Source organism: Diaphorina citri, unplaced genomic scaffold (genome assembly GCF_000475195.1).
Source record: "Diaphorina citri unplaced genomic scaffold, Diaci psyllid genome assembly version 1.1 scaffold3644, whole genome shotgun sequence".
NCBI classification, from domain to species: Eukaryota; Metazoa; Arthropoda; class Insecta; order Hemiptera; family Psyllidae; genus Diaphorina; species Diaphorina citri.
In genome coordinates, this window is record NW_007381044.1 from 1 (window position 1) to 13,893 (window position 13,893).

General features: G+C 37.8%; 1 protein-coding gene across 1 annotated transcript in view; it reads left to right on the forward strand.

Annotated features, from left to right (window-relative positions):
* The first annotated feature begins 4,846 nt into the window (after positions 1-4,846).
* The window catches only part of LOC103520455, an 11,760-nt gene continuing 2,713 nt past the window's right edge, over positions 4,847-13,893 (forward strand). The window contains exons 1-3 of the mRNA XM_026831566.1: positions 4,847-5,330; positions 10,220-10,311; positions 13,322-13,474. Coding sequence (XP_026687367.1) covers positions 5,177-5,330; positions 10,220-10,311; positions 13,322-13,474 — 399 coding nt within the window. The 5' untranslated portion in view covers positions 4,847-5,176. The remainder of the gene's footprint in view (positions 5,331-10,219; positions 10,312-13,321; positions 13,475-13,893) is intronic.

Genomic DNA, 13,893 nt, shown 5'->3' on the forward strand with positions numbered 1-13,893 from the left:
TTTATTTTCGACTTTTCCGAGACTGGTCAGCATGGCTACTTCAGAGTTGAGCACGGGGAAGACCATTTTTGTTTTAACGGTGGTAGCAGGATGTTTTGCCGTTCTATGGCCGAAAATATTCTACCCCATGTTCTTCGGGTCTCCGCAGTATGTGAGCAACCTGGAGAAGGCCCAGGGTAAGTTGAGTTTTTTACTTTCTTCGGTCTACTTTTAAGCATAATATTGTTTTATTGTTGTCTTTTATCAGTTTAAGCACCTGAGGCTGAGGAAGTGATGGTCTTTAGCAAGTTTCATCTAGGGTGCTGAACTTGTATGTGTGATCAACTGATCATCCATCAGGAGGACTTGGGCTTTTCTACCTACTGGGTGTTCTCAAAATTGTGTCCAGACAGTCTAGCCTAGTTTGCTTGGAAGGTAGTGCGTCTGCCTCGTAAGCGCCAATTCCCGGGTTCGATTCCCGCCCGGGACGAACTTTATCCTAAACAGATAAGGTTCGTTCTCGGAACGACTGGCTTTCTCCTATCCTGTCTTCCTTCTCTTCGCTTTTCGGACGATAAGACCTCATTCGTTGTAGTTCCCTATATCAAACCTTGTCAGAAAAAACTTCAAACAACATGACAATAGGTAGGTAATGTAGGTATGTCTTCTTTTACTGCGTCTTTTCCCACTCAAGTGGTGTCGACAATCTCTTCCATACGCCTCGGTTTTTTGATCTAGAAAAAAAAAAAAAAATGTTTGAAGGTACATAAATGTTTGACACCCTGTATAAAATTCGCGACTCATACTACCGCATTTTCTTATCGGATCTCAGCGATCTTTTTTTTTCTTTTTTTTTCTTCTTCTTCTTCTTCTTCTTCTTCTTCTTCTTCTTCTTCTTCTTCTTCTTCTTCTTCTTCTTCTTCTTCTTCTTCTTCAAAATGATTTAGACAGAATAATAATTTGGTTATCTCAAAAAGATATTTTTATAAACAAAGAAAAAACAATTTCGATCGTATTCGAAAATCCCATGACAACACGATTCAGACCAAGAAATGAAACTGTTCTAAAAATTCATGAAAACAAATGTATTGATGACAAAAGAAACAATATGTTATGCAATTGCAATATAATTAAACAAGAAACTTCTATAAAATATCTTGGTGTACATTTGGATAAAAACATGAAGTGGAAAACACAAACCCAATACATCAGAAACAAATTGAATTCAGTAATGTATCAAATGAAGCATATAGAAAAAGTTTTACCACTAACAACGAAATGCATGATATATAAAACTTTATGTGAATCTATATTAAGATATGCCATTGAAAGTTATGGATACACCTCAGAAGAAAATTTAAAGCCTATAAAATCAATGCATAAAAGAATACTCAAAGCAACATTATATAATCCTTTTACAACAAAAGAAAAACGAGAGGAAAAAATGAAATTCTATAGAATACTGAATTTCCAAAACTTGCATAAATTTGTAATGATTAGTAAACACTATTATGAAGACATACATAGAATAATATATGAAAATCCATACAATACAAGAAATACACAATACATAACACCTAATACAAGAAATAACTATGGCAAAACTACAATAAAATATCAAGTACCGAACTTGATAAATTCATTACCAAATGAACTGAGAAATATAGACAGTAAAAACAAAATGAAATTGGAGATACAGAAACACCTTTTAGAAACGAACAATGAAATTTGACATAATCAAGAAGTAGAGGAAGTAGAAGAAAATGAACAAATCATGATATGATATAAGAAACTAAAATGTTCCTGAAAAGTACAAACATCATGTACTTATATAGGAACACGATGAAATTTGTGAGAAGAAACTGAATAAACCTTATTATTATTATTATTAGCACTTCTTCTTCACCTTTTCTCGTGTACAGACGGGGTCGGCGTTTTTCGTCAGGCTCTCAATCAGCCCTAGGGTGATCTCTTTTGGGCTGACATTTGGTTTTGGCTACAAAATTTTACGGGTGGATGCCCTTTGTAATCAACCTTTGCTTTTCTTTAGCAAGGGAAAAATCTCGCTACCACTAACCAACTAACCATAACCATATTAAATTTAAAGCTGTGTACATACATAGTCGACCGGCCGTCGATCCATGTCGAGTTGTCGACTGAACCGTCCACACTGGCTCGACAACATAGATTTACCTCGTCGATCGATGTCGACTGTGTTCGGACACACCTTAAGACTGACGAAAAACAGAGGAATTGGTCCCAGAAGAAGACGACAATTTCAAAACTTCTCACCGAAAAACCGAAAATGGGTTTCATTTCAAACAGCTCAGTTTCATTTCAAAGTTTAATCTTGGGCCCAAATCAGACCCGATTTAAATATATCTGATCCAAGTGGTGGAGTTTAGTAGACAACCTGAGCCTCTGAACAAGTACCAAAGTGCCCATTTATACCGTCTTCATCTAGATATGAACAAGTATAGGTACCCAAACTAGCAAAAGAACTACGAACATCAAGTAAGTACCAAAAGTAACAAACCGTCCCGTTTTCATCTAGATAGGAAGAAATTTATGGCCTGAACTCCTTCTACAAACATACCAGCTACGAACATAATAGACCATTTGTAAGTAGGTACCTATAAGAAGGAAGGTTCCTTCTCGTAAGGCACAAGCTACGAACATAGCAGGCTATTTAAGTAAGTAGGAAGGTACCTATTATAGAGGAACAAAGGTTCGTTCTCGGAACGGCTGGATTTCTCCTATCCTGTTTTCCTTCTCTCTTCGCTTTCGGCATGATAAGACCTCCGTTGTTACATTTCTGTCAATCAAACTTTTTTCTTTTTTTAATTTAAAAAAAAAAAAAAATCAAAAAGCCGTGCTTTTATGTTGTTTTCAAGACAAGACCAGGCCAATGGTAAGTTCGCAAACCAGTTCACAAGGAAACCCTTTCTTCTTCTTGTTCTTTTTTTTTCAAGAAGATCTATAAATTTTAACAAGTTCATTGATATTTGAGATGTGAGAAAGAAGACTTAGAAATCTCTCTCTCTCTCTCTCAACCGAGGCTCAGCCATCTCTCTCTCTCTCTGATTATTTGGTCACCTAACCTAACGTGTTGTTAACATGGCTCGCGGTGTAGCACCCGCCTTGTAAACAGGAAGACGCAGGTTCAATCCCCGATGAGGTATGGAATTTCCTTCAAATTCACAAAGGTATGTTGCCAGCCTAGTTAGCTTGGAAAGTAGCGCGTCTGCTTTTAAGCATTAGACCACGGTTTCGATCCCCGTCCGGGGCGAACTTTATCCTATAGGACAAGGTACGTTCTTGGAACGGCTGGCCTTCTCCTATCCTGTCGTCGTTCTCTCTTCGTTTTCGGGATGATAAAAACTCTGTTGTTACATTTCCCTCTATCAAACTTTTTCTCGTTCTTTTCTTCTTCTTCTTCTTCTTCTTCTTCTTCCTCCTCTTGTTCTTCTTCTTCTACTTCTTCTTTCTCTTCTTCTTCCTCCTCTTCTTCTTCTTCTTCCTCTTCTTCTTCTACTTCTTCTTCTTCTTCTTCTTTTTCTACTTCTTCTTCTTCTTCTTCTTCTTCTTCTTCTTCTTATTCTTCTTCTTCTTTTTCTACTTCTTCGTCTTCTTCTTCTTCTTCTTCTTCTTCTTCAAACAACTTGTTTGAATTTATGAAGAAGCCAGTCAGGACACCTTCAGCATTCTAATGACTTTATTTGAGATAAATCTTCAACACTTAGGTATTATACAAAATAAACAAGAACAAAACTCATCTTTCGGTGTTTTAATTTAATTTTATTATAGTGTAGAGATACTTACACCTTGATTTTTGACATGTCAGACCCCCTGATGCGGGTGGGAACTCAGACCATTTTATTTTAAAAAAATCTGGTGTGAAGATCACACGACTTTCTTTATCCTATTGAATGATGCTTATTTGGGTGTTCATCTATTTTGTAACTTTTACAATCTAACCGTTTAGTCAGTATAGCTGATCTTCTTCTTCTTCTTCTTCTTCTTCTTCTTCTTCTTCTTCTTCTTCAAACAACTTGTTTGAATTTTTGAAGAAGCCAGTCAGGACACCTTCAGCATTCTAATGACTTTATTTGAGATAAATCTTCAACACTTAGGTATTGTACAAAATAAACAAGAACAAAACTCATCTTTCGGTGTTTTAATTTAATTTTATTATAGTGTAGAGATACTTACACCTTGATATTTGATATGTCAGACCCCCTGATGCGGGTGGGAACTCAGACCATTTTATATATAAAAAAAATCTGGTGTGAACATCACACGACTTTCCTTATCCTATTGAATGATGTTTATTTGGGTGTTCATCTATTTTGTAACTTTTACAATATCTCTAACCGTTTAGTCGATAGAGCTGAAAACCGCCAAAAAGCGGTCGAAAGCCGCCAACCGTTGCACCGATCTTAACCAAAAGTTTCGTGTTGCATCCTTGTCACATTTGACAGCTGCATGCCTAATTTCAAGTCTCTAGCTCTTACCGTTCTCGAGATATTTTGTTTACAGACAGAAGGCTCTTTACTCTTCGTCTCATAGGTAATGTTTCTTCCAGAAATCCATAATATCCATTATCTATACTATCCATAGCCATAGACGAAGTTCGAAATCGAAAAATCGAAAATGATTATCCAAAAAGCGCCCTACAATCAGACCGTTGAAATGTGTAGGCAATATGCAATACATGCTTCACGATTACCTCTGTGCGACGTTGCCGCTACTACCATACGCATCGAATAGCGAAAACGTTTTCGTGTAAACGCGGCTTTGATAAAAGCTCTATCGCGCATGGCGGGAAAAATACGAAAAAATCAAATCTCCCAATTTTCTGAATTTTCGCGATTTCGCCTGCTTTCGTCTTCCTCTTCATAGGGGGAGGTTTTCCGCCTACTTTTTCCTGTTTCTTCGCTTTTTACGTATTTCTTATCAGTCTCAAGTCTATTCAGTGCGTCAGGCGCTTACATATCCATCGTTTTTAAACATTCTAAACAGAATTTCTGATATCAGTGCCAAAAAAATCGAGTTTCGCTTCTGCTTTTTTCCTGAAATGTTCAAATTATTTTTGAGTTGCTAGTGAAAATATCGAGTGTTTTCAGAATGTAACACTTTTCCCCCAATTTTCGAACGAATTACCTTTTTATTTTCGACTTTTCCGAGACTGGTCAGCATGGCTACTTCAGAGTTGAGCACGGGGAAGACCATTTTTGTTTTAACGGTGGTAGCAGGATGTTTTGCCGTTCTGTGGCCGAAGATCTTCTACCCCATGTTCTTCGGGTCACCGCAGTATGTGAGCAACTTGGAGAAGGCCCAGGGTAAGTTGAGTTTTTTACTTTCTTCGGTCTACTTTTAAGCATAATATTGTTTTATTGTTGTCCTTAATCAGTTTAAGCAGCTGAGGCTAAGGAAGTGATGGTCTTTAGCAAGTTTCATCTAGGGTGCTGAACTTGTATGTGTGATCAACTGATCATCCATCAGGAGGACTTGGGCTTTTAAGACAGTATACCTGAAATTGAGTTCTTCCCGAGGTTTCTGAATCTATCAGATTGTGAGTTATCACAAGATGAAACTGAATTGTTGAACAAAGGATGGCTCTAGGGACCTCAAAACGTGTTTTGGCACTAAAAACTGACCATCGAAAATTTGACCCGATTACGTTACTTTCCTTCCTATAGGATAGGGAAAGTAAAAAGGCAAAAAAAGACGAAGAAGAAGAAGAAGAAGAAGAAGAAGAAGAAAAAAATAAGATACCCAGACATGAGTAAAACATAAATAAAAGTTGTAGGTACCTACCTACATAAATTAAAATAATAATAAATAATCAAGTAAAGTAAAGCACGTTTAGTGTTGTTTGGATTTTAGGTAGGTACCTAGGTTTCTTCTTCTTCTTCTTCTTCTTCTTCTTCTTCTTCTTCTTCTTCTTCTTCTTCTTCCTCCTCCTCCTCCTCCTCCTATACCCAGACATGAGTAAAACATAAATAAAAGTTGTAGGTACCTACATAAATTAAAATAATAATAATAATAATAAATAATCAAGTCAAGTAGGTAAAGCACGTTTAGTGTTGTTTGGATTTTAGGTAGGTACCTAGGTTTCTTCTTCTTCTTCCTCCTCCTCCTCTTCTTCTTCTCCTTCTTCTTCTTCTTCTTCTTCTCCTCCTCCTTCTTCTTCTTCCTCTTATTCTTCTTCTTCTCCTCCTCCTCCTTTTCCTCCTCCTCATCAAACTCCTTTTTTCTTGATTACCTTCTTCCTCCCTTTTATTCTTCCTCTTCTTCTGCTTGTCTTTACTCTTCGTCTCAATGTTTCTTCCATAAGGCATAAATCCATATTATCCATAGACGAAATTCGAAATCGAAAATGATTATCCAAAAAGCGCCCTACAATCAGACCGTTGAATTGTGTAGGCAACATGCAATACATTCTTCACGATTACCTCTGTGCGACGTTGCCGCTACTACCATACGCATCGAATAGCGAAAACGTTTTTCTGTAAACGCGGCTTTGATAAAAGCTCTATCGCGCATGGCGGGAAAAATACGAAAAAATCAAATCTCCCAATTTTGATTTTCTGAATTTTCGCGATTTCGCCTGCTTTCGCCTTCCTCTTCATAGAGGGAGGTTTTCCGCCTACTTTTTTCTGTTTCTTCGCTTTTTACGTATTTCTTATCAGTCTCAAGTCTATTCAGTGCGTCAGGCGCTTACATATCCATCGTTTTTAAACATTCTAAACAGAATTTCTGATATCAGTGCCAAAAAAATTGAGTTTCGCTTCTGCTTTTTTCCTGAAATGTTGAAATTATTTTTGAGTTGCTAGTGAAAATATCGAGTGTTTTCAGAATGTAACACTTTTCCCCCAATTTTCGAACGAATTACCTTTTTATTTTCGACTTTTCCGAGACTGGTCAGCATGGCTACTTCAGAGTTGAGCACGGGGAAGACCATTTTTGTTTTAACGGTGGTAGCACAAACTCCTTTTTTCTTGATTACCTTCTTCCTCTTCTTCTGCTTCTCTGTCTTTGTCTCATAATCTTTCCTCCATAAATCCATATCCATAGACGAAGTTCGAAATCGAAAATGATTTTGCAAAAAGCGCCCTACAATCAGACCGTTAAATTAGGCAATATGCAATACATTCTTCACGATTACCTCTGTGCGACGTTGCCGCTACTACCATACGCATCGAATAGCGAAAACGTTTTCGTTAGTGGTCAAGGTGTAGAAAAGAGAACAAATTTAATATCAATCTTGTACGGGTAAAGTAGGTCTGACAGCATATAAACAGGGGGAAAATTTTGTTTTTCGTCGAAGAAGCAGAGCGGAACTATTAAATTTTCATACCTAAGTATGCATTTCCATTTTCACACCTTTCGGCGCCACGTCGCGCCGTAGAGATTGCACTAATTAAAAATCCGGTGTGACTTTCCTTATCCTATTAAATTAAGCTTAGCTGGGTTTCTTTAGGTGTGATTTTGGGGATCTCCTCTGGGGTTCAAATAGAATTGATCCCAAGGGCAAGGCAATGTCTACACCCTTGACAAATGGAGTGTGCCTGAAGGCATGTGATGTGTTTCCAATCCACTTGACCCCGTCATCTGACCGTATAGTCAGTAGAGCCGAAAATCGCCAAAAAGCGGCACAACCGTTGCACTGACAATAATAATAGACTCTTGAGTGGAAGGTACCCACTAGGCGAGGTTAACGCCGGAGGCGTTTTCTACCACCTAACCCTTAGAGCTCCATTATTATGTGGTCAAAATCATAATTAGTGACAAGTGACATTACCAGTGTGTAAAGATTGAGGATAAGTAAATGAGACTTTAGTAATACTGTGACATTCACAGAAGTTGTGAAGAGGCTTTATTCCTCGCCAACTCAACACAAATAATAATGCATTTTGATTTGATTTTATTCCTTGCATATTGAAATGTCTTCCAATAAAATACTATAGGATAAGGAAAGTAAAAAGTAAGCAATCTCCCAAATCAATTGGTTTTTCCTGTCCACCCTTGATCACTTGTCAAAATAATTTCCCCTATCTATCTGTCTCATATGCGTGTAATTCCTCAACTCAATAAATTGAAATAAACATTGGAAAAAGAAGAAGAAAAAACATAAAAAACGTGTTTTGGCATTAAAATAGTGACCATCGAAAATTTCACTCGATTACATTACTTTCCTTCCTATATTTATGTAGAATATCTTGGGATAAAAAAAAAGTAAAACATAAACACATGACTCGAAATATCACAATGGCATTAAACAAGCGCGGATGCTAGTCTTAAAATAAAATGAGAATTACATGAAGAAAAGAAAAATAAATAAATAAATAGGTTAAACAGAAAAAATCAACATGAAAAATGGGGCAGAATTACACGAAGAAAATGAAAAATAAATAAATAGATTAAACAGAAAAAATCAACATGAAAAATGGGGCCATGAGGCATAATTATTGTAAATAATGTAGAAAGAAAATCTATTTGTTTAAACAGGGTACTCTATTCCATTGTTTTTTTGTTTAGTCAGACTAGTTAGCTTGGTTGGTAGCGTGTGTGCCTTGTAAGTGTTGGGCCGCGGGTTCGATTCCCACCCGGGCGGATTTTATCCTGAACGAATAGTGTTCGCTCTCGGAACGGCTGGCTTTCTCCTATCCCGTCTTCCTGATCTTTGATTTCGGGACCATAAGACCTTAGCAGTTACAGTTCCCTCTGTCAAACCTCAAAAAATATCTTTTTTTATATCCGTTTTATCTTTCGTTCAATAAGCCTATCCAATAAGCCTCTTCGTAATCTACATGTTCCTAGTTTCATATCATATGTGTAAAAAATTATTCTTGTTCTCGAAACGGCTGGCTTTCTCCTATCCCGTCTTCCTGATCTTTGATTTCGGGACGATAAGACCTTAGCAGTTACTGTTCCCTCTGTCAAACCTCAAAAAATATCTTTTTTGTTTATCCGTTTCATCTTTCGTTCAATAAGCCTATCCAATAAGCCTCTTCGTAATCTACATGTTCCTAGTTTCATATCATATGTGTAAAAAATTATTCTTGTTCTGTCAACGCTGAGCTGTTCTTAATTTTCCTTTGATGTATTCTCGCTACCATTAACCTAACCATATTAAATAAAGTATAGTGTCCACACATAGTCGACCGGCCGTTGTCAAGTCGTCAATCGATGTCGACTGAACCGTCTACACCAGAGGTTCTCAAACTGGAGGGCGTGGACACAAATCAGGGGGTGCGCGAGCTTTTCCGTTTTGTTATTTCAAGGTATTTGAATTATCATATTGATGGTAGACTTGGTAACTTTGTGAAGGTTCATTTTAAGTAGGTATCTAAATATGAAAATAACTTTTACTCTTCACTGGTTCCTAAGGAAGGAAGGTTCGCTCTCGGAAAGGCTGGATTTCTCTTATCCTAATAGCCAGCCTAGTTAGCTTGGTTGGTAGCGCGTTTGCCTTGTAAGCGCTAGGCCGCGGGTTCGATTCCCGTCCTGGGCGGATTTTATCCTGAAGGAATAAAGTTCGTTCTCTCGGACCGGCTGACTTTCTCCTATCCTGTCTTCCTTCTCTTTTCGCTTTCGGCACGATAAGACCTCTGTTGTTGCATTACGTAAATTTCTATCAATCAAACATTTTTTTTGTAGATAAAAAAGATTCAAAAAGCTCCTGTAGGTAGGTACTTATACTGTTTTCAAGCACAAGCCAATGATAGGTTCGCAAACCAGTTCACAAGGAAACTCTTTCTTCTTCTTCATTTTTTTTTAAGAAGATCTATAAATTTTAACAAGATCATTGATATTTGAGATGTGAGAAAGAAGACTTAGAAGTTAGAAGTCTCTCTCTCTCCTGAGGATATCATTGGTGATTTTAACCTAACTTGTTAGCATGCCTCGCGGTGGTGTAACACCCGCCTGGTAAACAGGAAGACGCAGGTTCAATCCCCGGTGAGGTATGAAATTTCATTACCCCACACAAAGGTACATAATTTTATTGTTGCCAGCCTAAAAAGGTAGCGCGTCTGCCTTGTTAACACTAGGACACAGTTTCGAACCCCGTCCGGGGCGAACTTTATCCTATAGGACAAGGTACGTTCTTGGAACGGCTGGCCTTCTCCTATCCTGTTCTCGTTCTCTCTTCGCTTTCGGGACGATAAGACCATAGCAGTTACAGTTCCCTCTGTCAAACCTCTTGAAAAAAAAAAAAAAAAAACTTCTTCTCGTTCCGCTCTGAGAGAGAACGGCAGAGTTATTCCCCATGAACACATTGTACCACGTGTGGAACCTGATTTACCACCTAGACCTGTAGTGAAGGTAAGTTGTTTCTAAAGGTAATGTAAAAAAAAGTAATTTGTTGATAATACTACTTGTATATCTAAATATTCCTGGTGGGTCCAAAGTTTTTTTTGTCTGTGCTTGGAGTTCATGTTACATCCTGCACTGAGAGAGAAAGAGAACGGCAGAGTTATACCACGTAAACACATTGTTCCCCGGGTGGAACCCAATTTACCACCTAGACCTGTGGTCAAGGTAAGTTGTTGGTATTCTCTCAAAATTCCCAGTGAGTATGATTTAAATTTATTTTATTTTAATTTTATTATTAGGTACTTACCTCTTTTTTTTAATTTATTTATTTAATTAAGTTTTATCAACCAAGAGGTTTAGATTTTATGTGCACTCAGCCTTGTGAGGACAATAATTAGTGACAAGTGACATTACCAGTGTGTAAAGATTGAGGATAAGTAAATGAGACTTTAAGTAGTAATACTGTGACATTCACAGAAGTTGTGAAGAGGCTTTATTCCTCGCCAACTCACCACAAATTATAATAATGCATTTTGATTTGAATTTATTCCTTGCATATTGAAATGTCTTCCAATAAAATACTATAGGATAAGGAAAGTAAAAAGTAAGCAATCTCCCAAATCAATTGGTTTTCCCTGTCCACCCTTGATCACTTGTCAAAATAATTTCCCCTATCTATCTGTCTCATATGCGTGTAATTCCTCAACTCAATAAATTGAAATAAACATTGGAAAAAGAAGAACAAAAAAACATAAAAAACGTGTTTTGGCACTAAAATAATGACCATCGAAAATTTCACTTGATTACATTACTTTCCTTCCTATATGTAGAATATCTTGGGATAAAAAAAAGTAAAACATAAACACATGACTCGAAATATCACAATGGCATTAAACAAGCGGCGGAGGCTAGTCTTAAAATAAAATGAGAATTACATGAAGAAAAGAAAAATAAATAAATAGACAGAAAAAAATCAACATGAAAAATGGGGCCATGAGGCATATTGTAAAATAAAAAACAATGTAGAACGAAGATCTATTTGTTTAAACAGGGTACTCTATTCCATTGTTTTTTGTTTAGCCAGCCTAGTTAGCTTGGTTGGTAGCGTGTGTGACGGTGTGTGCCTTGTAAGCGCTAGGTCGCGGGTTCAATTATGAAATATTTATTTAATGTTTATAAATTATTTTTTTACATACAATTTTTAAACACAAGTCAAACTTAAGAACTAGAGAGAGAGTTCGATTCCCACCCAGGCGGATTTTATCCTGAACGAATAGTGTTCGTTCTCGGAACGGCTGGCTTTCTCCTATCCCGTCTTCCTGATCTTTTGATTTCGGGACCATAAGACCTTAGCAGTTACAGTTCCCCTCTGTCAAACCTCAAAAAATATCTTTTTTTATATCCGTTTTATCTTTCGTTCAATAAGCCTATCCATAAGCCTCTTCGTAATCTACATGTTCCTAGTTTCATATCATATGTGTAAAAAAATATTCTTGTCTGAATTTCGCATTACAATTAGGTATTTTGAAAAAAAAAAAAAAAAAAAAAAAAAAAAAAAAAAAAAAAAACGGACGAAGACGAAATATCAAGAAGAAGAGAGAAAGAGTGGACAATTTTTGGCCGAGTCCAGAAATTTTGTGACCCAGAGCACTGGGATAGGTTAGGGCAGAGAGAAGGGAAGTATTTTCTAGGTAGTGTGGTATTATCTAGGTAGGTAGGTACGGTACGGTACATATACACATAAAATATCTAGGTAGGTTAGGTAGGAATTGATTCATGTTTTATTGGAAAAATTTTTGTGCAAAATAACATCGCTGACGCGTACTGTACACGGTAAAATTATTCCGTTAGCAAATTCAATGCACTAGTTTTAGTTTTCCGAGGGATCAACTTTTATCTATGCCAGGTAAGGGTAGATACCTACGGAGAGAAAAATAGTAGTAGTAATAGTGCTTATTTATAACTGCTCGCATAGGACTGTAAAGTCCCTTTACTCCAGCAGTAGGCTACTACTATTATTGTGGTCAAATTCCTCAAATTATATTGAAGATTAAATTCCACATACCTCGGGCTGGGATTGAACCCACGCCGTCCTGTTTACCAGGCGCGCGCCTTGACCACTACACCACCGAGGTAGGTGGTGTAGTGGTCAAGGCGCAGTGGTCAAGGTGTAGAAAAGAGAACAAATTTAATATCAATCTTGTACGGGTAAGGTATGTCTGACAGCATATAAACAGGGGAAAAATTTCGTTTTTCGTTGAAGAAGCAGAGCGGAACTATTAAATTTTCATGCCCAAGTATGTATTTCCATTTTCACACCTTTCGGCGCCACGTCGCGCCGTAGAGATTGCACTAATTAAAAATCTGGTGTGACTTTCCTTATCCTATTAAATTAAGCTTAGCTGGGTTTCTTAGGTGTGATTTTGGGGATCTCCTCTGGGTTGAAATAAAATTGATCCCAAGGGCAAGGCAATGCCTAAACCCTTGACAAGTGGAGTGTGCCTGAAGGCATGTGATGTGTTCCAATCCACTCGAGCCCGTCATCTGACTGTTTGGTCAGTAGAGCCGAAATTCCGAAAATCGCCAAAAAGCGGCACAACCGTTGCACTGATAATAATAATAATGGACTCTTGAGTGGAAGGTAACCATCACTAGGCGAGGTTAACGCCGGAGGCGTTTTCTACCACCTAACCCTTAGAGCTCCATATTATTATGTGGTCAAAATCTCAAATAAATGAGGATAAAATTCCATACCTCGGCTGGGATCGAACCCACGCCCTCCAGGTTACCAGGCGAGCGTCTTGACCACTACGCTACCGAGGCAGATTTACCACTGATCTTAATGAAAAGTATTTTTTTTTGGGGGGGGGGGGGTTTTGTCTCAAAGCCTATTTTTTCTTCGTTCACTAAGTCACTATCGCAATTTCATTTGGGTCGGCATTTACCTCCTTGAGTCCAGGGTGTCTACCAGACTGGAAAACCGGGAGTGAATTGGTATTTTTTTCTGTTTGACTTTCAGCACCCAGGTTCTCCCAAGCCGGGTATGGGACGGCCCTCATTTGGCGGCACAGGGCCGCATCAAGCCGCCAAACAGGGCGGCGGCATCATGAACCTCCTCATGCCCATGTACACAATCTCTATAGTGGCCTTCTTCATTTACACCATGCTCAGAGTAAGTTAACACAAGTGTTCTCAAAGCCTATTCTTTTTTTTTTTCGTTCACTAAGTCACTATCGCAATTTCATTTGGGTCGGCATTTACCTCCTTGAGTCCAGGGTGTCTACCAGACTGGAAAACCGGGAATTGTCAGGGAATTTCACGGAGACTGGAAAAGTCAGGGAATTGTCAGGGAATTTCTCAAAAAATTGACAAAAATCCAAAAAAGTCAGGGAATTTTTCAAAGCCTAAAAAAAAAAAGAATTTTCGGTCCATAAAAAAGTATGCAACCTTGAAGGGGCAACTCATATTTTCTCGAAAAAATTCGCCTGTGGCGCTCCAATTATAGAAATGTATTAGGGGAAATTTTCAAAGCCTAAAAAATGGAAAAAGAATTTTTGGTCAGTAAAAAAAGTATGCAACCTTGAAGGGGCT